The sequence below is a fragment of the Lynx canadensis genome, chromosome B3 (assembly GCF_007474595.2).
Source record: "Lynx canadensis isolate LIC74 chromosome B3, mLynCan4.pri.v2, whole genome shotgun sequence".
Classification (NCBI taxonomy): Eukaryota; Metazoa; Chordata; class Mammalia; order Carnivora; family Felidae; genus Lynx; species Lynx canadensis.
This window is the reverse complement of record NC_044308.2, coordinates 106,945,854-106,970,490: the sequence shown is the minus strand read 5'-3', so window position 1 is coordinate 106,970,490 and position 24,637 is coordinate 106,945,854. Positions and strand designations below refer to the sequence as shown.

General features: G+C 34.7%; 1 protein-coding gene across 1 annotated transcript in view; it reads right to left on the bottom strand.

Annotated features, from left to right (window-relative positions):
- Positions 1–1,309: 1,309 nt before the first annotated feature.
- PPM1A (protein phosphatase, Mg2+/Mn2+ dependent 1A) overlaps positions 1,310–24,637 on the bottom strand; it is a 49,642-nt gene continuing 26,314 nt past the window's right edge. The window contains exons 2-6 of the mRNA XM_030319241.1: positions 16,980–17,833; positions 14,662–14,779; positions 10,435–10,543; positions 8,994–9,051; positions 1,310–7,813 (exon numbers count right to left, since the gene is read on the bottom strand). Coding sequence (XP_030175101.1) covers positions 7,784–7,813; positions 8,994–9,051; positions 10,435–10,543; positions 14,662–14,779; positions 16,980–17,813 — 1,149 coding nt within the window. The 5' untranslated portion in view covers positions 17,814–17,833 and the 3' untranslated portion in view covers positions 1,310–7,783. The remainder of the gene's footprint in view (positions 7,814–8,993; positions 9,052–10,434; positions 10,544–14,661; positions 14,780–16,979; positions 17,834–24,637) is intronic.

Here is a 24,637-nt window from a genome sequence, read left to right as displayed (position 1 = left end):
ATCAGAAATTTCACTGACTCAAACTGACATCTGAAAAAATGTACCTTATGTACTCTTGCGTACCTGTAAGGAAAGCCACAGAGAAAATGCTTTGGTCTAGGAGACCCAAGCCTCTACCTAAACTATAGCAGAGGACACATATGCAGTATGTTGAGGTAATCCACTATCTAGGTAACAGTACAACTATTAAACAATCTTATAAAAAGCTTTCTAGATACTCTGAATCACCTTATACAAGGTATCAGAAATTAATATGAATTTCACTAGACAACATGCAGCAGCTGAGTCCAAATCGCTTACCCATGTCTGGCAAGTGGCTGGTTTTGAGGCAAGTAAACAAAATGCTGTAGAGGGCATGCAAGCTAAGCCTGTCTGGGGCAGTTCACCTAAGAATAGATTTTTCAACTTGAATCAAAATTTCTGTGATTTGATGGGAATTTCAATCTAAGCAATTAAGTGATAGCAAGGAAAGAGCACCCCAATATTCGTTGCTTGGTAAATAATAGCTTAAAGGCAAAAAAATAATTGAAATAAACAATTTTTACTTAAAAAAAAAACAACAAAACACAACAAACCCTACCTTCAATGTTTAAAAGAATTACAAAAAAACCAAAACCCCAGGACACAAAACTGCACTTTGACACGTGAACATGTACTCATTACATGTGAGCCAAATAAACTTATTTGCCTCAACCCTCATTTCCAAGACTTCCCACCTTTAATTAATTAACGTGTTTTCATTATACATTCCACAATGAAAATAGGTTTTGCAGTTCCTGGAACTTCACTTAGTCACTAATTCGGTGTACTTTAAAATCCCTCTAATTATGCAAGCCTATAAAGTAAGTCACACTTTCAGACATGAACACAGGTAATACAAAATACCAGAATTAGTAGAAGCATCAAAGCACACAGACATGCACACACACTGCTACTATGAAGTGAGCACTACATCAGGGATACTCAATGGGTAAGGCCTTTTCCAGACCACTTCCAATTCCTAATCTCAACTCTTCAAGAGAGTAAGAAATATTTATCATCTGTAAGAAGACAAATGTAAATGTTCTTGCCAAAGAATTTCTTTGTTTCTGGGATGTTTTTATGAAAACCATCAATTCAAACTTGCTTTCAGTACTCTTCCTAAAATCAAGAAGGCACAAGATTATCAGTTCCATGTTCTTTAGCCAATTAACCAAATTCAGTTGAACAAAAATTCTCTTAATTTGTCCTAATAACTTCAAATTTTCCACGTTTCTAGGCAGAACAAAAATGCTGCTTGCAATATCAAACAATCATAAATACACACACATTATGCAATTGCCTGTTTATTTAGTGGCACCAGTTTTGCAAACTAGAAATTATTTCTACTTTTCATCTCACATACAATCTGCAACCATTCACAGGCTGAATGCAATTTCTTCAACAGACTTGAAAACAAAAAGTACATTCTTAAAATTAGGACTGAATTCACATGTCTTCTTTGGACCAAGAAAATGGTACATAATACAAAATATACATTTATGGAATTTCTTTAAAAGTTTGGATCACATAAACAGCAAACAGTGGGTGAGTTAACTGTGGAGAATTTCATTATACACTGTTTAGGAAAAATATTTCTGCAGTTGTATTAGTTTTACATTTATAGATTTTTAAAAAATGAATCTATGTATAATACAACATGCTTTTAACATGTACATGGACTCTCCACTTGTAACATTTATGCAAATTAAGTGAAATAAACCATTTCAAGAGTGAAACCAACTACTATTGGGGCATATTACTACAAACAAGATACTTCCTGCGGATATGCTGATGTCTTCGTGAAGGGCTAACCAAGCAAGACAATGGTTTCTGTTTCAAAATTCCCACACATGGGAATTAAATAAGCTGTAACTGAACATCCAATTTGGGCAACAAATGAGACAAGCTAATCAATTTTTTCATGGTCGTTACATTTTAGTAGAAATCCCATTAATCCTGTACATTGATGGCCATATGTTACATCCTATTTTAACATTCTGTATCAGTAAGTAAATACCTAATACCCTAGAATCTGAAGTGAATTAAACATTTAATGAACTCTAAAACTAGGAAGCTCAAAATTTTAAAACCTGAGTGTGATCAGTTAAATGTCTTGTGAATATACTATATTTGCACTATGCAGGTCAGAAACATTCCAAACTTTCAATTTCTATCTTACCTCTTTTCTGTTGAGTTTCAAAAGTGGCAAACTTAAGAGTGATGTTATCCTCCAGAACTGGTCCAAATAAGATTATTTTATTCACCTTTAATTACTCTCCTTTCCCCCAAAATACAACCTTTAAAAAGGGTACTTTAATATCAGATTCTAGCCTAGGCTCCCATCCACCTCCTCTCTCTCTCAAAAAGTTAAACACTTCCTTAAATTACTCAAATTATTTTAACACCTTTGAAATATTTTTTTACGGGCTTTTTGCAGGAAAAAAGGCTGATGAACCCCTGCAATATTGTAAACTTTGGGGAGTTAGGTACATTACATGATTTTCCTGGGTAAGGAAGTTCCTAGGATTCATCATTTTCAAAGGGCCTGGGAACGTACAAAGTTAAGAATTGTTCCTAAAATGGATTTGTAGCACTCACTATACCTAATTGAGATATTACTAATTTTGTCCTGTGGCTACAATCTCCTACACCAATCTTACTTCAGGTAGTACAATACAAACACAAATGTTACTCAATGTCTTCTACTGGACCAGGAGGACTATGGAAAAGAAAGGAAAAACATTAAATTTTTCTGAATACTTAATTCGATGAGAAAGCTAATAGAAACTGAGGTTTGGAGCAATTAAAAGACCGGAAGGATTGGGTTTTGTGGTGAATAAACATTTGCATTTATTTTTTCTGTTTTTAAGTTGAAGCAGCAGTATTTTTGTTTATCATTATCTCCCTTGATGGAAAATCAAATGATCTGAAGAAGCAAAGGTTGGTTCTTGCCGGTTTATGTAACAGTTCTTAATAGCCTGGCTAGAGGAAGATCTCTCTATGGCTTTTACAACAATTAAGAGTAATCCTCTCTGTCCTCCTCACTGGCATCTCCCAAATTTTCTTTTTTTCGGCCCAGTTTTATACAGTAGAAATTGGCCTTGGTGAAGTAATGCCCTAAACTCTTGCTCAAGAAAATGGAATCAGCCTGCTTACGTTTGAAAAAGAGAGAGACAACCACCACAAAGAGGGCAGTAGAGGAAATAAAGCAACATTTCGTGCTGGATAAGGGAGGGAAAAAAGTCACTTCTTTGTTACATCAATCCAAACAACATTTTCCCCCATCTAATAAAATGCAAGTTAGTCAACTATAATTTCAATACATCTGAGTGTTTCTAGTTGGCGCACTCCTACCTGCTGGTAATATAACCAGAAAAATACGAGAGCAGAGGCCACTAGGTTAATACATAAAGCAGGTAAAAGGGAAAGAATGAGTGAAGGTGAACAAAAGTAGAAATGTTCATTTGACAATCAAGTGGAACCAAATGCCTCTCATCATTTCTGATGGCATTCTGATTATCAGTAATAACTAACACTTGAGACTTAACTATTCTGACCTACAAAACAATACAGTATTATACTTGCAACATTTAGAAAATGTATCCTTAAATATTTCAAGCATATTCTAAAGTAATATAGAATTTAAAAATACAATCCAAAACTCATGGCACATTATTGAAGAAAATAAAGTAAAATTATGCTTCTAAAGTTTTAAACTATAAAGAACTCTTCCTAATGCCTAAAAGAAAAACTAATGAGAGGACTAGATCACTCAGTTACAAAATGGTCATCTCACCGGCAGTATCTGCAAGCAAAAGTATGAAACTCTTTAAGGTTCCTTCAAAGAGAAACCTCAGAAGAGAAACATTTATGTACTGAAATATTTACATATTTTCTACTACCAAATCCTAATATAATACTGTACAAATAAGAAAACATTATAGGCTTATACCTCTAATTCAAATTTTATGAATTAAAAGTATACATCATGAAATTCAAAATTAAAAAAGAAAACCTGTAACCAATTTTGTCATTTCTTTCAGAAATCACAAATTGAATTCACATATGAACTTGTCCAGTAAAGATGGGCAGTGAAATTATTTTTAAAAATTAATGCATAATAATCATTTGGCTAAAACTAGATATTAACGGCAGTGTGTTTCAAAGAAACAGAATTTTTCTTAAATTTTAGCTGTCTGTATATAGCAGGAAACTAATTTTATAGGAGTAGTAAAAGGCCATTTGTTAAAGGTAGTCAAGCATACTGAATAGATTTGAGCCTCATCAGTCCTATATTATTACTATGCTGAGCAAAATTTTCTTTTGAATGAGATTTTTAACTTTGGGGAGAGGAAAACAAATGGAAGAGTTTTCAAGTGAATAATGGAAGCATAAATGAGCTTTTTAGGACAGAGAGACCTGCCTTATTCAGGAAAATTATCTGGCAGACAGTAGGAGGGTGACAGCTATTTTTTTTTTTTTTTTTGGATGAGTGATTCAGCTATAATATTAACATGTGTTAGATTATAAATTCTACTCAAATGTAAACTCCTTGAGGGCAAGGATCTAGTCATTTCTTTATAGTTCCAAGGTATTGCGCCTAGAACAGTGTTTTGCAGATAACACTCAATGTTTCCTGGGAAAGCTGATTAGTGGAATTAATATGTGGTCAGATGGATGATCACTAAAAATGCTAGTAGAACTCAGATTATTTGAATTACATAATTTATTCTTTAATCTAAATTTCTTAATGTAGTAATAAAAAATAAGTGGCTGGAGCAGTATACTAATTGCATAGTACTCTAGAAGCAAGCATTATAATTAAAAATGTTTGAAATAGTTCTAAAGCTAAATAAGAAAAATACCATTTGGATTTTGTAAAGTTAATGCTAATATTGAGAACTGCTTCTGTTATCTATAAAAGTATATTCCTTAACAAAGTGGAAATTAAGAGAGCTTACTGCTACGACAGTAAGAGACCAGTGAAATTTTTTAATGTTAGGGTTAAGAGTCTGCTACACAAAATGAATTTCCTATTACAAGCAGCAAAATGAGTTCATCCTAAGAAAACACTTAAATGAAAGTACATTTTGAATGGTAAATTATCATCACAAAAGAACTTTCACCCTCCAAAGAAAATAACATACAACACATCGAAAAATTTTGAGGCATTGCCCTGAGATGCTAATTAGCACACAAAAGGGGGTTGGGAGGGCAAGAACTTAAGTGGTACAAAAATGAAGTGCACCATAGAGGTGCAAAAGTGCCTTTTAAACGTGTGGTCGGTTCCCACCACCACCATTACCCCCAGGAATCAAGAACACACACAGTCTGCTGTAATAATGGATACTTCCTTTTTTATAATGAAAAGTTATATCTAGTATGGCAATGCTGACTCATGTGGAAAAGATTTAGTCTTCTCAGAGAACATTTAATAGTTTTCTCTCACTTCCAAGCTTCATTTCAGTACTAATAATTTTAGCAGAGGAATAGCTTAACTTCCTCTTTTTTATTTAAAAACTCTCAAAAAAAAGCTCTAAATATGCTGTTATGGTTTGAAATATCTCTCCATCACATATTTTAACTTGTGATTTATGATTTTGCAGATCAAAATCCAATTCGAAGTTTTGCAATTTCTAGAACTAAAAAATTCAGTCTACTTAAAAAATTAAGAACCTGGCTTCTTATAATAGGAATTTAGTTTTCAGTACTAGTATGTCTGGTAATCACTCTATACTAGAAGCATTGTATTCATTAAATGCACACTGAGATGCTTGCAAAGCCATAACTTAGAACATTATCATACTTCGCACTCTACCACAGATTTAGACACTGAGCATTTATTTGTAAGTATGGAATTGGTTCTGTAATTCCAACTTATGAATTTCTAAATATAAATAGTACTTGCTTTTCTTCATGCTGGATTGAGATATAAATTAAATACAATTAAATTACATTTAATCGCCTCACAAATAAGGGGGATAATGAAAAGGTTTTGCTGGTATGTAACTACTTAAATCTGAGACATTTCACATTACTTTTCCCACTACTCCCCTAACTTTACATTAGTTTTAAGGCTATATATACAAATATGTATATTTCCAAGTTAGGGAAAAAACAAATGTAACAAAGTTGATTATACTACCTTTTATACACAGAGTTTTGATTTTGTATTCAATGTTGTATTGTAATCTTACATTTTAATAATTTCTAATGGGGAATCTGCCTACTGAATGATTAAATTACACGGCAATAAATACAATATTCAACCTAAAGAGACAAAAATACAGAAGGGCACAAAACAGTAGTCTTTTCAACGTGACAGATTTTAAAACTTACTTTCACATGCTTAATCAGAGGAATTTAAGCCTAAATTAAATTAGGTTATTTTTATATCTACAATTCCTTAAGCTTCGAATGTTATTTTTAAAGGCCAACAGCTAAATATTAGCAACATGCTCTATTTCAAATCACAAATACATCTTAACTACTTGGATTCTAAAGACATGAGTCCATTAAAAATCACAGGCAAACACACGCACGTGCACACACGCGCACACCCACCCACACACACGCACACCCCTACTATAGAGTGTTAGATTGTCAAGCTCTGACAATTATTTTAATTAAACAGTAGGCAAATTCAAGCTGATACACATAGAATGAAAAATAAGCAGCCAGAAAGAAACCCATTAAAAAACAGATTAAGAAACAACAGAGATTTAAATCTTTTAGTCTTTCTAATGGAAGGGAAACAGTTCCATCTGTGCCGTGAGTAACATTATTTCCCAATTAAAAGAGACAAACATCTTTCCCCACGAGAAACTTCTCACTTACAATGGCATGGTGTTTTAAAAGGGCGGGGTAAAGGAGGAATTACACATACATGATTAAATTTCTTGTTTGTTAAATCAAGCTTTATTGATAAAATGGAATTCAGAATACCTTACTAGGAACAGCAGCAGGCCCAGCCAATCATGATAGCAAAAATGTGGCAGTCTCCTACTATATGTAGGAAGCTGCTGCTTATCAATTAGTAATTCAATGTAAGGACTCGGAAAAGAGGTGCAAAGAATCAAGGCATTTCAGCCCCAAGATTGATATTCTTATGAATATACTGTATTACCTGCAATACTCCTGGCAACAAGGAGAGAACAACCTAGACGACAGTTAAATGAAGGGACCAGCTTTATCAACAGTGCCAACCCCACTGCCAAAACATGAAGACAGTTTTCAGTTAACTCCCTGGATATCCGGCTTTGTAAGATTTGGGAATTCTCCTTAATCATGTGCACATTTGAGTGCCTAGCTGACATGGCTGCTGCTCTCCCTGTCCCAACCCCAAGTCCAAACACAACATGACTTGAAAGGGCTATATATCTGTTGCATCACACAACAAGCCAAACATTTTTTTGTAACTCTGATAGTGATTTAAAGCAGTTCATAATTAAATATGAGCATTTTGTACAAGGACAATTACACTTTACAAAAAACAAAATCATACAACAAAAATTGCTGGAGTCTGATTTACAACATGAATTATGGTTTGAAATCACGTTTACATAAGTCTCAAATTTACAAAAAAAAAAAAAATCAGTTCTGGGCTAGCTGTTGTACTGCTGAAGTTCTCTGGTGTGATCCACTCTCACCCATGACACATGTCCTTCTTTAAAGTTGAGGAGGGATGTTTAAAAGGTTCAAGGAAGTTGAGCTGTACTCTCCTTTGGAGGTGAAGGTAAACTCCATGGCTAGATGAGCAGTTTTACCACATATCATCAGTCGATGTAGAATCCTTTATAAAAGGAAACAAAGCAAAAGAAGGAACTACATTAAAGCTGAGAGGTGCCAAAGCACATTACTCTTGGGATAATGCAGCAAGATAAGGTTTTGTAAAGTTGACATTCAGTCTATAAATGCTTTTTAAAGTATGTAAGTATGTGTGTGTGTCTAATATGAAGTATCAGTATTCAAGTTGTTCAAAAAATCTGTTTTGGAGTAAAATATTTAAAATATGATTTTACCATGAGGTGGACCAAATGTATTTCTAAACCATATAATAAAAATTTCTTGGGGCGCCTGGGTGGCGCAGTCGGTTAAGCGTCCGACTTCAGCCAGGTCACGATCTCGCGGTCCGTGAGTTCGAGCCCCGCGTCTGGCTCTGGGCTGATGGCTCGGAGCCTGGAGCCTGTTTCTGATTCTGTGTCTCCCTCTCTCTCTGCCCCTCCCCCGTTCATGCTCTGTCTCTCTCTGTCCCAAAAATAAATAAACGTTGAAAAAAAAAAAAAATTTCTTATTTTCTTCAATTAAAACCCAATTTATTTTTAGACCACTTTTATAAACTTTTATTACACAAGAAGAGATTAAGACCTCAAGTCATAAGAGATGTAAGGAATACAGATGTGAGCAGTATACATTTTCGAGCTGTGCCCAAATGATTTTTAAGTTACCACTTTGCTGTAAACACCATACTGCAACAGAATTCTAACAGGAAAACTGGAGAATAGGGCATTCTTTTCACATAAGTAGAATTCTCTACTTTAGTATTTAAACGAAGTATATACTTCAGGGTTCTCAGACAAGGTATTTCCAAACATAAAAACTATTCAGTGGAGCTGGGCAATCTGAAGTTCTATTGTAGCTCCTTATAAAACTCAGAATAATTCAAGATTCTGAGCAACTTCAAAAAAAACATTTAGTAGAGACAAACCTTCTGAAGTTGATTGCTTGCCGAGGCTTAAAAAACCAGCAATAATTCAAAGGGACTTTCTTCTTTTTTGAGAGAGGTGGCCACTCACCATGATTATGTCCTCAATCACGAGAACTTTGGTGCACCCAGAGTTCAGAACAATCAATCAGGGGTGTGTGTAAGGGCAAATGGGTACAGTGAACAGCTCTGCAAAATACAGGTACGAAGGTGTGCACATTTAGAGTGGTGGGGAAGGAGAAGCAGAGGGAGCGAAAATGCTACTTACAGTGTCATCATTTTTGTAAGGATTCAGTCTATTGTAAACGGCTTCAATTACATTCCGCCTAAATTTAAAAAAATGCAGAAAGTTAATTCTTTAGAGCACAGAACTGCTTAATAACTCATAGGTGCTCATTAAAATGTCAGATAATCTTACACTTAGAAATTATTTTAATTCTATTTCTTACTGTCAATAAGTGATCCACTTTAAGATATTTGAAGCCCAATGTTAAACTAGATGTGAATTTATTCTAAAATGTAACATTCCACCAACCCAATTAATAGAAGACTGAAAGTCATGGTTTAAAGAAAAAAATCAGTCAGTAGGGTCAACTTCATTTGAACTGGCTTATGTGGTTATGACTCAGCAGTGATGCTAGTCTTAAGATATAATAGTAACATATTCTGGTTAAGAGTTGAACGTTAGTTTTGAAATAGAAGTAACGTCAACATCTGCTGTGGTAAAATAATTTGGATAAATTTTTACATTTGAATTTCTGCTTTTTGTAATGCCCCCTTTAAAAAGCTCTATAAAACAGAAATGTCAAATATGACATTTTCCCTGCAAAGTCTAGGAATTAATTTTTGAATAATATTTTGTTAAAAACTCTGTAGTGGTATTGTAAGTTATAGCCTCCCTACTTCCAAAATTGATTTGAAGCAATTTTATAGACAGTCATTTCACAGAAGGTCACATTGGAAGAAAAGAAATAAAAGCTTCAAACAGGAATTTTTACAATTTCTATTTAGACAAATGATCATAAGGAACCTGGCTTCATTTCTATAACACAGTAGAAAATCAAGGAAATTGTCAATATATCTTCGTAGGTCAATTATATGGATAGTTAAGGTACAAATGCTTGATTTATAAAATTTCCTACAAAGATGTAAGCTTAATTTTTAACACGAATTAGTCCAGTTCTGTGAACTGAGGTGCACAAAGAAGAAGGCAAGAAATGCTTCCTCCTATCTTCCCTCACAACAAAATCCACCCAACCAGGAATCAACAACCAAAAACACTGGGAAAATCAGAGATATAGAAAAATGGCCCAGATGGAGGAAGAGAAAAATGCTTATCCCTGGGGTGCTAAATTATCCAGGGATCAACAAAATCAAATTACAATAGCAGCAATAAAAATGAAAATTGTAGTGCTATGTAATTTAGCTTAAAAAATTCTTTCACTATATTTATTATACTTATGCTACATGAGGAAATCAACGTAACCCACGTCTCCACTAAAGACGGCCTTCAGTGTAATAAGTTACAATGACATCCTGACACCTGTTCTGAACAAGCACCATGTACCATTAATAATGAAAAACACTGAATTGCGGTTAAACATCCTGAAGATCACTTCAGAAATTAGGTAAATACACATTTGGTCAATGAACACCTAATATTTTTATGTACTGAGACAAATTTTAAGAGTGTGCAGAATGTAACTTACTTGCTTGCCAATTCACCCCCCGGTGGGAGGCTGGGGATGTTCTCACTTGCTAATGTGCGCATCACATGGACTAAGTCAGGGACGCCTTCCCCCTGCTTCTTTATGATTTCTGGGAATCAGAAGTACTTTTTTTGTAAGTGTTATTCAAATTTAATTAAAAAAAAAAAACGAAACAAAGATAACTTAGGTTTTTAAAGATGGCATTTACCACATCTGAGATTTTCTAAGCTGGTATTAGAAAAAAAATTAAGTTGACTTTTGAAAATTTATGACAAAGGGATGCACAAAATGACACACAAAAATGAGATACTTTCCAGATTAAGTTGAAAGAATGAAAATGAACAAGATAAACATGTGAAAAAATTTTCATGTTAAAACCAATGCATTACCTAATCAAGGATATAGGTATGAAAATGAAATGTCAACTAGTTTACTTTGGAGGAGGTCAACTCCTCTCTTTACACTAGAAACATGTTTCCTGAATTTTACACAGATTTAAAAAAAATAATTTCAAAATTTGAAAGGAAAAAAACCCTTTAAGTATAGGGGAATTTATTGATTATATACTAACCCAAATCATTTTTACATGTTTATATTTGCAAAACGATACTTAAGTAGCATGTGCAGATTAGGTTATATAACTGAATACCACTCACAGCTTAGTTTTTGTCTGAAGTAACTTTAGGCAATAAACAGATATATAATACCATTTCTTTAGTTGATTATTTGAACAAGGCATACAGAATGGAAAAAAGTCTAAATTTCGTAACTTTTAATTTGATAAACCATACAACTGCATTTTAAATTGTTAATTTCAAAACATCCAGTTACTAAATGGGTATAGTGATATGATCTGCAGTGTTGCCATGTAGATGCATACTGTTCCTCATACCACAGAATACCAACAGTTACGTACAAAAGACTTAACTCTCAGACTAAATCTTTACATGGGAGTTTCAGCGTATTTACTCTAAACGCAAGATCATACCAAAGGTATCTGTAAATTAAAGGTTCAAGTTTTATTCAATTTTCTGTTTTTAAATGTTTATCCTAAGAGATTTTCTTTGTCATCATTAGGGCAATAAAATTATCATTCTAGTTCTCAATTTGTAAATACCCTTGAAAGTCACAATGCATATAAAGATCTTCTGTCTTCTGATCAGGTTTTAAAATACTAATTCCTCATTAAAGCCGCATATTAAAAGACAGACATTGCTACCCGTATTTCTTTAAATGGCTCAAATTGTCCTTTTGGAATTAAGGCCAAATTTTACCATGTATTATTTTTTTGCCTTTTTTTTTTTTTTAACCAGTCTTAAATCTGAACAAAAAGCAAGGATCTCAGATTTGGTTTGCCAAGTTCCTTTATTGTATAATCTTTAACATCTAGTATATTTATTCTACATAGTTCTAATGCTGGAAATCTGCCGTACAAAAATAAAGGGTTTTGATGTTTACCTAAGCTGCACAATTTCACAATCTAAAGCTGTAATACACTTAACATACAGTCTCTGCTAAGCCAACACAATTATTGGATAGATAACTAAATACAATAGAAATGAACACTGATGATAAATTCAATCAATGATAGTTTCAGGTCTAAAAAACATTACCTTAATTCATCTATATTTGATGTATCTTACATCTCCTCTGTTAAAATATATATTTGGGTATTTTAATTGTGAAGAAAATTACAGGAAGACAAATTCTTTAAAAAAAATGAATGTAAGTCTTTAAAAACAGTTAATATCTCCTATTCCACATGGGACAGTAATACATTTAAACTGTCTTACCATTAATACTATACTAGCATTGCCTCTTCTGCTTTTAAAAAGGAAAACAAAATGAATCTTAAGAAATATTCCTTTAATTGCTGTTGGACTATACATTTTAATTAGAACTGTAAAAAGACTGAATGTTTTTACTAAAGAATATATATGAATAGAAGATGTTTCTCACACTCACATATAAACACATTCTACTCTTCCCCACTCCACTTCACACCAAGTTTGAGGGATTCTAGTATTTATCTCCAAATTAGCAACTTTAAAGCTTGGGCAGTCAGCAGCAAAGATTTAAAAAATATATGTGTAGAAGAAGAACAATCTTACATTGGTTTAAAAGGACCACAACCTTAAGTGATGTGGTTTAAATTATGAGCTGAATCTTTTCACAACCCTACAGAGTCAAGTATTTAGAAGGACACAGATAACAGGAGAGCTGAAAAGCCTTTTCTCTTTTCTACGGTGTGGACAGAGAAGCCAAAAGTATTCAAAGCAAATAAAATGAGGTTTGATAGGTCACAGCAATTTTGAAGGCATGTATTTAAAAAAATAAAGAAAAAAAGAAGAGAATATTCAGTGCCTGTTCTGGAGGCTGAATGCAGTCTTTTTTTTCTTAGAACAACTTTTGCAATTTAAATAGTTACATTCTGTGTTTTAAAATATAGTAGCAATTTTAATTAATGTAATATATTTATTCTCTAGTTGCAGTCTTATCAAATCTATCTCAATAAGGAATATAAAATTTAACTTCTGACACAATAATCTTAAATTGAATGGTACAAGTATAACACTTCGACATATCAAAAATATTGAGTATTGATGTAAACTCTGTTCAGGTGGCAATCCTTGCTGGATAAAAAGCAATATAAAACTTTATACTGTAACATAAAATTATGTATCTAAAGCAATTATTTAGAATTGCACCAAAAACTTAAAGAGTGCATACTAAAGAGAAAAGTTGTATTTCAAAAATGTGACCCTATTTCATAGCAAATAAAACTGAAGTATTTATTTTTTATATCAATAAGAAAACATGTACACCCAAGTTAAAGTGCCAATAAATCAAATACCAATTTATCCCAATACAGATTCTTACGGTTTCATTTTTCCACTAACCAGCAGTTTGAATCAATGTGAAATAACTTGGTAGCATTCTAAATATTTTATTTTACTGTATTATATAAATAACATATCAAAATGAATCATTTAAAATATAAAAATTCCAAGATCCTTGGATAATAGTGAGAAAACAAAGTCATTGAATAAGTAGGTCCAATGAATGAAATAGTAAATAGTACATACACACACTAGATATATCGCTATCAAGTGGGGGGAGAGCAATAAAAACAAAACAGCAGCTCCAGATAGTACTGAAAATCAAAACCAATCATGATTCTAGTATCAGACTGATAATTGATATCAAACAGTAAAAAGGGAGAAAACAAAATTAAAGTGCATATTAATTTTAATAATGCAGGCACAGCAGGATATAATAGTGTGTAGGTCAATGCTTACATGCTCTTAGATCTTTAACGTGCAAATTCATAACATCAGGAGCCCAAAATGTATTTTAACGCTTTTATAAGCATGTTAAAGTTTTTCTTCTTAAAGAAACTGCATAATCTACATGCTTACTGCATATATGCAGCGAAATGCAATTCTCTGGGGAGACTTAGCATTTATATCAAGTAGTAGCTGAGTAAAAGGTTATATATTTTCAAATGTTTAAAGCCATTACACTTGACAGTTACAGACATCTTTCTAATTGTCTCAAAATAATTTGCAGAATTATGACAAATCCACTGCTGGAACTCGCAATAAAATGCTGATTTTATTCAGCATTTGCATTTCTGCCAAGTAGAGACCTAGCATATCTTCTATTCAGGTCTATGTTATCTTGATGAGGCAGTTTATGTCTTATGTCTTCAAGTCTTGAAACAGTTTAAAATAAATTTTTAAAAGCTGTGGCACATGAAAGTTGCTAATAACCAGGCTGTGATCTTCAAGTTATTGAAAAAAAAAAAAAGTCCTAAAAATCTTAAATTCATATACATAGCTTTACACAGAAAGATGGTATTTAAATTATCACCATCATAAACAATCTGTTCATCATTAAATAAATCACAAATCAGACTTTCCTGGCATAAAATTACTCATGCCAGTGAATTCATCAAGAATTTTAAAGCACACACTTTTTAGCCTTTTTAAACAAAAGTATCCTGAACAGAACGTACAGCGCCACATTAGTTCTTATTTCTATTATAACTGTGATAGGACAATCAAAAACATCTGAACAGTGACTACAGAAATGCCCTTTCCCACCTTTGTACACTAAACACTAAATGTCAAAGGCATGTAAAGGTCTAAAAGCTAAAATATTAAAGTTTGATTGTGTTGAGGTTTTTCTTTAAGAAAGCTACTTATTTTTTGTTAAATGATCCACCTTCTACTCTGCTTTCCAGGTACTTGTCCAATTCTGCCTCCTTCTTCACTGCTTCTGGTGATACTTTGGGTGCATTTGGAAAACAGATCAATATCACACTCATGTTGTCTCGACTTCCCTAGGAAGAAAAAAGTTTGAGAAATATTATGCTTTCTTCTTGGTCTTTAAAGCTTTGAGAATCTTTATAGCCACGACAATTTTAATTATACTTGTTCTAGTAAAACATATACACATATGGTTTTTAAGGAGAAAAAAATACGCATATGTGGAGAGGCACCCCCCTGCCATACACATAATAGTACGTATGGTATACAGTATAACTAACACTCCAAAAGACAGAAGAAACACTACAGGTTAACCTCCACTGCAACAATAATTTTTTTAAATGCTATAAAAAAAAAATATTGCCGAACATTTACTACTGGTGGCCTACTTAACTTGCAGTGATACCTAACCCGAATACATGTACATACTCACTCAACAAAACAGAAAATTCTAGTGGTATTCCTTACAAGAGGATTTGATCTGTAGTTACATGTATGCTTGACAAATTTATATTTAAAATGAATCATAATAAATTATGGGCTAATTAACTTGCTTCATAATAGAAACATGAAATTAAAAGTAAGAATACATGTATATAGTTTATAAAACAGTTTTTAACTTTCATAAGTTAAGAACAACTGACTTTTTAGGAAGTACATTAACTTTTAAAGACACCTAGGTATTCAAAATGTTATAATTAAAATACTTGAATCAATGGTAGCCTCCCCATACTCCTCTTCCTATTGGGAACTGGAGTTAACTTTTACATGTTAAGTATTTGATGCCTCTGTATGGGAAAACTGACCTTATAACATTAGTTTAAGCAAACCATACAAAGAATTTAATATTAAAAAGAATCTTGGAGAAAAACAGTATAAAATGTGGCAAATGATAAGGTACTGAATAATTTTTAAAATGGAGTGGAATGCAGAAGAAATAAGTGGAAGCTGAGTCATAATTTACTAGTTTCTGAATGTGATAATTCTCTCAAGAAAACAGCTTTGAATTTAGCTAACAACTACTTAATTCTCAAGAGCTACAGAATAAGACCAACAAATGGATACTACTTTTATGCATACTAAAAGGGACAAAAAAACACAAGCATCACTGTTCATCATTGTTCACCTCTCATCAAATTCAGAAATTAACAGTGTGCACTATTAAGTTGTTGCTCTAATGATTTTTTGTAACATGTGTTGCATGTTACATAAACTTGATTTGTATTGGATGTTACATAAACCTGATTTCTAAGTATGATCAGATTTTAATTAAGATTTTAGGTAGAGCTGGCAGTATGCTTATAAAACTACACAGAACATTAGACAACTTTCATTTTCTGCACGTTGAAAGAAAATCAAATATGTAGCCTCAGAGAGTTTTATAAAATCAACATTTGCTGGGGGGGAAAAAATCAAAGAATTAGTTAATGAACACTACTGACAAAAAATTTAATTCCTCAATAGCCCTGTGGGTTAGATACTATGATCTCCATTCAAAAGCTGAGAAAGGTTGAACACTTTGTCCAAGACTGTAGAGTACAAAAGTAACAGAGGTAAGCCTGATTCAAGGCCTGACTCTTAAGTGTGCTTCCTCTTGCTTCAGCTTCCTCACCTGTAAAATAAAGGGGCTGACCTGGCTCATCTATATATATTACCCCTTTTGATCCTCCCCAACAACCCCAGTGACAGTATAATAATCTCTCTTACCTTTTTTACAATGATAGAAACTGATTTTTTCCACACAGCTTAAATAGCTTACCTGAAGTCATAGTCTCAGACCAAGTTCTTCTGACTCCATGTCCAAGGCTATTCTTATTACATCACACCAATGATCACTAAATTCTTTGCTGGTGCTACAGATTCATTACACCATAGTCTCAAAGTACATCCATGAGTATACTGAGATATCACATGATAAAAATAAAATATTAAAATTCTAAAATGCTTTTCAATTATAGACAAAGGCCTAACCCTCCCTTTCCTTTTAAAACATGCACTCTGATGTGATCTTTCTGCCTTTGATAATCTTCCACAATACTGAAAGACTCAAGTAGTAATGGTTAGTAAAAGACCATTCAGATCATAACTCTTGCATATTTGGTAATTTATTTCTAAAAAATGTTCCTAAATTTTCCTAATTGGTAAAGAGTATCCTGCAGTTTTTGTGCCAAAAACTTATTTCTGAGAACTATAGTTTCTAAAATGATTAAATACTAGAGTAATAATTAAGATGACATAAAATCATTTTTATCTTTTAAAAGAAAGTCTAGCTACCTTATACAAACAGGTGTCGACTACTTCATTGCAAACTTTCTCAAGGTCATCAGTGACTTCAAGTCTGGATCTTACAAAATCACAGAGCTCTTCATTTCCCATAACATCCCAAATACCATCACATGCAAGGATAATGAACTGATCATCTTCTTCAGATCTTTCAATATCATGGACTTCGGGCTCTGGTGAGACAAGCTGCTCTGTAGGACCTTTTCCATGGACACATTTGTAATCAAAGTCCCCAAGGGCCCTCGATACAGCCAGAGAGCCATTCACACGCTGAATCATTACAGAACCACCTGCATTCTGAATTCGTTCTTTTTCCAGCGGATTACTTGGTTTGTGATCTTGTGTGAAGAAGTGAACTTTCCTGTTCCTACAAAGTAAACCTCTCGAGTCTCCACAGTTAATGAAATAAGTATGTTGAGGAGAAATTAAGACACCCACAGCTGTTGACCCACTTCTATCTGCACCATGTTTCTTCTCTGACATAACTCTCATGTGTTCATCAATCTCCAGAAAACCTGTTCTGATTCCATTCTTTACATTTTCCACAGAAGGTGCTCCTGCAGACCCTTTAAAATCCTGGTTATTGGTGATGTGATCTAGCAAATGCTCACAGCAGTATTTGGCAACCTGAGAACCAGCATGCCCATCATACACAGCAAAGAATGACCATGTTTCAAGTCCACTTGGCAAACCGATCACAGCCGTATGTGCATCCTCCATTTCAACTCGCCAACCTTGCATGCTGCTTAGCCCATATCGCAACCCATTACCCTGCCCCTGGGCATTATGTTTTTCCATCTTTGGCTTGTCTAAAAATGCTCCCATTATGTCTTGATATTCTAGGTCTGCAAAGGAAGAGAAACAGGAAAGTTAATAACTATCTCACACACAAAATACATATCCAACAACCTTTTTAAGAGTGAAGGAGACAAACCTTTAAATAAGAAATCACAACTTTTTAAAAAAAAGTTTATTTATTATGAGAGAGACAGCATGAGCAGGGGAGGGGCAGAGAGAGAGAGGGAGAGAAAGAATCCCAAGCAGGCTTTGCACTGCCAGCACAAAGGACTGGGGCTCGAACCGCATTGGTGTTCGAACTCACAGACCTCAACATCATGACCTGAGCCAAAACCAAGAATGGGACACTTAACCAAATGAGCCACCCAGGCACCCAGGAAATCACAACTCTTAGACGCCCGGCTGATTGGCTCAGTCACTGGGTCGTGAGTTCAAGCCGTACGTTGGGCGTAGGGTTTACTTAAAAAAAAAGAGAGAGAGATTTAGAAATCACAACTCTTATAAGCAGACATTGTGTTGCTGATGTGGAACCTGGAGATTAACAGGAAAGAGTTGGGGGAAAGGCTGATCAGGCACAGCTTAGAACCAGGCAAATAGAACTAAAGCATCAGGATAAAGGTAGCTGACCTGACACTGCCCCCATGAGGCACAACCATTTGAGGTAGCAAGGAGATCTGGCAGTAGTCATCAGCTTATTAGAGCCAGGCCAAGTGTTTAAGAATGCAATAAACAGGTGAATCTCTTAGGAAATCTCAGACCTAAGTTGTATGTGTATATTAATCAAGAAAAAGCCAAATGAATTCACAACATACCAAAAGCCTACTAATTCAAACATCTTGGTTGAAGATTCAGGATTTTCCAGTTTAATTCTGAACTACCTATAGTTTTCTTGCTACTACATGAACTCTCTGAAAAAGTAAAAAATGATCTACTCACAATGGTCCAAATTTGCACACTCCTTCAAGCCTTTGCTCATGTTAGTTCCCCTAACTGGAATCCCCTTCCCGTCCTCCCTACTTATTGAGAAAAGTACATCCATCTTTTAAAGTTTACTGCAAATTCTACCATTTCCATAGGTTTTTCAGTCTTTGACAAAGCCATTAAGTTATTAAATTACTATAAATAGTACAGCCTCAACTGTCAAAGTGCAAAGCAATTATCATACATATAGCAAAGCTTGTTACACAGAACAAAATCAACCTACTATAATCTACTGATGTATTAATTTAATGGTAATAACATGTATCATTATTATTATACTCTATGACCCTTAGTTATAAATAGTAAAGGAGATTAGAGGGTCTAGAAACAGCCATGTGGACAAGCCTGAAGGCTTAGCTAATCTAATCCTTTCCCAAGAACCAGTAACTACAAACCCTGGTCTGGAATGGACCCAGACAACACAGGGAGACAGTTGGTTAGAATTTAGGTCGACCTCTACTTGAGTAATAGCCTAGGAATGCAGAGACTTGGGGTGCAAGTCATCAAATAAGTCACAACTCAATTCAAACCAATCTGAACAAAGGATAGAATGAAATTTAATAGAGGTAAAGGGGGGAGGGGAAGTAGGGGGAAGGGAAAAGTACCTAGGTACATCAGGATGCAGTTATGAGACTAAAGGATTGATGATGCCAGTGATGCTAAGCTTTCAGAAGAAGATGGGAGAGAAAGGGAAAGAATAACTCCTCAGGAAGGTAATAGTTTCCAGTAACCTTTTTCCCCTTCTTTCCCTATCAGGGCCAAAGTAATACACAAAAGAGAAGTATGACTGATTGGTGTGATAAAACAATCTCCTGCCTACTCCTCTGTCCCTTATTACAATTCCGCTAATGAAGGTAAATAATGAAAACTAGCCATTTATTCCTTATGCTCATATTCATCAGATTACCAGATACCAACTTGATACATATCATGACAAGGGTGAGTGTTTTGACTGGACAAAGGATAACATAACGATGACACCTTAATAGCAGACAACATTTAAGAATCATTCATTCATTCTCAACAACTCTCTAAAGTGAGTAATAATACCTTCACTTTATAGATGAATCTTAATGAGACTAAAGGACTTGGCCAAGGTCACTCAACTGATTAAGTTTAGAGGAATCAGGACTCTAATTCAAGCCTGACTCTGAAGTACCATTTTACTAAGGCAATGGTCTTGATAATAGATGTACAAAAGAATTACCTGTGGACCTTTTGAAAAATAACAATTAACAAATCAGAATTTCCAGGGTAGGGTTGGAACCTAGGCATCTGCGTATCCATAGAAAAGATTAGATGGGACGCCTAGATAGATATGTGATTAGATGATGACTGAGTCATCATAAAGTTAAGTCATCTGCTGAAAGTCAACAGCAATTTGCCTCATTTCTGTACCTCAATTCCTTTAGCTAAAGGGGAGGAGGGAGCTAAAGGGGAGGAGGGAGATATAGTTAAGATGTTTGATATTTACTAATCTAGCATTTCTTCTCTATACAATGGACACATTTATACTTAACTCTGAATGTTGCTTTGAGGTTTAAATGAGGCACTCAGCAAACAAGTATTTAATTATTACTACATTCTGACATACACAGTCACATCTAGATTCTGATATTACCTAAAAGGGAACTTACTCTTTTTTGAAATATATGTTAGAATATATATTCTAACATATATATGTTGAAATATATATATGTTTGAAATATACATGTTAGAAATGTAAAAATAACAAACCAAGTCAACCATCTGATAAAATTTTAGGTCCTGCTCAATCATAAATATAAAAATATGGGTCAAGGACACATTCAAAGTTTTGTGGTTGGACTTTCACATAGCAAAAACAGGCAATTTAGAAATCTTACCTCCTGGAATTTTGAGTAATTTGTAGAATCCTAGTGAAGCAGCTAACAATAGCTACATAAATACAGCAGATGGTTATGTAAATTAATACCAGAAATATATTTTCTTATAAATACTATGTTTACATAATCATCTTCCAGAAGTGGACTACTTACTAATTATGTAGTCAAATTATTAAAATGGCATAAATCTAGAAATAGTAAATTCCAAGGGGATTCAATATGCCAATGAAAGCTTAAGCTAGTTTCTGAGAGAAATTCTAGTTCTCACCTCATCTTTTTTTTATGTTTATTTATTTGAGAGAGAGCACTAGTGAGTGTGGGAGAGGGGCAGAGAGACAAGGAGAGAATCCCAAGCAGGTTCAATGCTCAAAGCAGAGTCCAAGGAGGGGCTTGATCTCACTAACTGTGAGATCATGGCCTGAGCCAAAAATCAAGAGTCAGATGCTCACCTGACTGAGCCACCCAGGTGCCCCTCACCTCATCTTAAATCTACTCTGCACACATGCTGACTAGATCTCACCACAACACTAGCTTATCAGTTGATCTGAACTTTTCAAAACAGTACTATGACAATCACAAGACTGTATTCATCTTTGATATAATCAGAAAATTTGGTGAATATTTTTTGTCTTTTTAAAAACTAACTCCTAAACTGAAAAATTCTAAGGCCGAGCCAGGAAATAATTCATTAAAGTCCATCCATTGGCTTTTATTAAGAAAAACTGATCTTATAATGATAGCATAAACTCTTAATAAACCTTGTCATTTGGTTTAATCTGCTCATAAATCCTCCCCTCCTCCCCATAAAAGCTCTATATATTCAACTGTTAAGATCCTTAAGCAACATATTAGTCCAGAAACAAGAGTTTTTCAAGTGACCGTTTGGGTAGTCTTTTAATAAAAAAACTGTGGTTTTTTTGTTTACCTATGGACACATAGTAAGTGGGCTCCATACACAGAGGTCAAAATACACATATGTAAACAATGTGAAGAAATTATATTTTAAAGATTAGGGGGGATCCAGAGGGATTATATACAAGAAAGATTAGAAGCTCCTTGGGGGAAGAGGGAAAAAATGGAACACTAACTGGTAGCAGTGTATAAAACATGGCAAAATTCAAGTCATTTGCAGTGAGATATGGGAAGTAAACCCTCTACCACTACCAAATATTTAGCATATTCTACATTGCCCACTAATGCTTATATATAGATTTTGTCAAAGAAGAGGACAAATGCTCAGCTGACCCTGGAAATGCACATTTACTAAATAACAGAATATTAAGCAATATATTCCACAGCTGGGGTTCAATAAAGAAACACAGATTCCTTGTGGACGTATATCTGCTGTAAAGGATAATTTAGGGTACACAAACTACTTTTAACTTCCTACACTATGAGACATGGTAATTCATAAATTCTATTTTGTAATACAAGGCAGTCACCTCAAAATTATCTATGGTAATGATAAATAAGTGCATGAGGGGTGCCTGAGTGGCTCGGTGGAGTAAGTGGCCAACTCTTGATTTTGGCTCAGGTCAGGATCTCACAGTCATGAGATCGAGCCCTGGGTAGAGTTCCATGTTGTTGGGCTCCATGCTGGGCGTGGAGCCTGTAGAAGATTCTCTCTCCTTCTCCCTCTCTCTCTGCCCCTCTCCTGCTCTCTCTCCCCCTCTCCTGCTCTCTCTCTCTCTCTCTCTCTCAAAATAAATAAATAAATGAATGAATGAATGAATGAATGAATGAAAAAACTTTTTACCAATTTGAGGGAAAAAAGTTAATCTTTGGATAATTTTTCTCTCATTGGGAGTCTGAAATTTCTCATCTCATTTACTTTAAAAAATGATCACACATATTTATATTTACAAATTTGATTTTGATTAACTTGTATAACTCATCAGAGCCAAAAGGTAGAAATTATCTGTCCAAACCTATTTTACAAATGAGAAGGCACCAAGAAATAGAATGATTTGCTCAAGGCCACAAAGCTAGTTCTGCAGTAAAGGCTGAGAAACAGGACCTAGGTTTTGGACTTTTACTCCAATTCTACACATGCTATCCTGTGTAATTGCAAATGAAGTAATGGAAACCTAAAAACATAGACTTTTTATTTTTATTAATGTTTATTTTTTTTAGAGAGAGAGAAAGAGACAGAGTTTGAGGAGGGGAGGAGCAGAAAGGGAGACACAGAATCTGAAGCAGGCTCCAGGCTCTGAGCTGTCAACACAGAACCCCACATGGGGCTCGAACTCACAAACCATGAGATCATGACCTGAGCAGAAGTCGGATGCTTAACTGACTAAGCCACACAGGCGCCAAAGAAACATAGGCTTTTTAAAGACAAAACACAAAGCTCATAGGCAGGGGAGGCTGTCAGAGAATAAAGCTGAAACTTCCTTAAGTGCCATTTCTTCCTCTGCCTATTCTAACTTGTCTTCTAACCTTCTATCCTACCAAAGATAAATGACCAAAACAAACAAACAAACAAACAAACAAACAAACAAACAAAAGGAAAGGTAAAGAGAAAAGGAAAAAAGGCAAGAAATCTAAACTTCGGTTTTTTTTTTTTTGTCTGGGACAGAGAGAAAACAACAGTGAACAATTAAATTTCTGGCAAAGCAAATCTCAAATACTCAGGCTTAATAAAATATGAGCAAAGAAAAGTTAGGGGATATATTTTTAAAGATTCACAAGTTACAGGGAGAATGGGAGTACCTCAATATTCATTAGCTCCAAATTGGAAACTATCCATCAACATACAAGGTATGAAAGGTCACTGAATGAATAAAAACTGCAGGCTGTCAATTAAAAAAACAAACAAAAAAACAAAAGGCACTCTGAAAGTAGGTTCATGGAAATGAAAAACTATTATTGAACTAAAAATTTCAATGAATAGCCAATCAGAGACTACAGAAAAAACAAACCTATACATGAGATCACCTCAAGAAATTCTTTTAGAACTCAGGTCTTTCCTCATCTTGTTAATTCCAAACATACAAACCCACCCATATTTATACCCATCCTATCCTCATACCTTTCTGTTACAAAAGAGGACTCTATGCTCTCACTTAACATAAATCCCTCTACTAGAGCTTTAAAGCCCATGCTTCAAAGGAATCTTACACTACTTACATGTCTTCTCTGGAACCTTACACTATTATCCTCTTTATATTCAACCTCTCTCTTTCAATTGGAGTGCAACTTTTTTTTTTTAACGTTTATTTATTTTTGAGAGAGAGACAGTGTGTGAGTCGGGGAGAGGCAGAGAGAGACACACACACACAGCATCTGAAGCAGGCTCCAGGCTCTGAACTGTCAGCACAAAGTCTGACACGGGGCTCGAACCCACCCACAAACCGCGAGATCATGACCTGAAACAAAGTCAGACGCTTAACTGACTGAGCCACCCAGGTGCCCCTGGATTACAACTTTTAAAGATACTCAAGGGGCGCATGAGTGGCTCAGTCGGTTGAGCTTCCGACTTCGGCTCAGGTCATGATCTCATGGTCTGTGAGTTCGAGCCCCGCGTTGGGCTCTGTGCTGACAGCTTGGAGCCTGGAGCCTGCTTCAGATTCTGTGTCTCACTCTCTCTCTGACCCTCCCCTGTTCACGCTCTGTCTCTCTCTGCCTCAAAAATAAATAAACGTTAAAAAAAATTAAAAAAAAAAAAAAGATACTCAAATGCCACCCATTACTAATAAGTCTTTACGTGACTCCTGCCCCTCTAGCTACTCGTCTGCCTTTTCCTTCCCTTTGTAGTTCATCTTCTTAAAAACAAGTATTGATGCTCTCTACACTGTTGTCTGACCATTCCACCAAAATAAACTTCTCCAAGTTGCTTATTACAATGGACATTTTTAGTCCTCATTTGATTGATTTCTTACAAAAGCTTTCAACACTCCCTCTTCCAATTTCCCACTGGTTTTTCAAGAGGCTACACACTCCCAGCTTTCCTCCTGCCCTTAGCTTTTCCATCCTTGTTCCCTTTGCAGACCCATCTTCATCTTC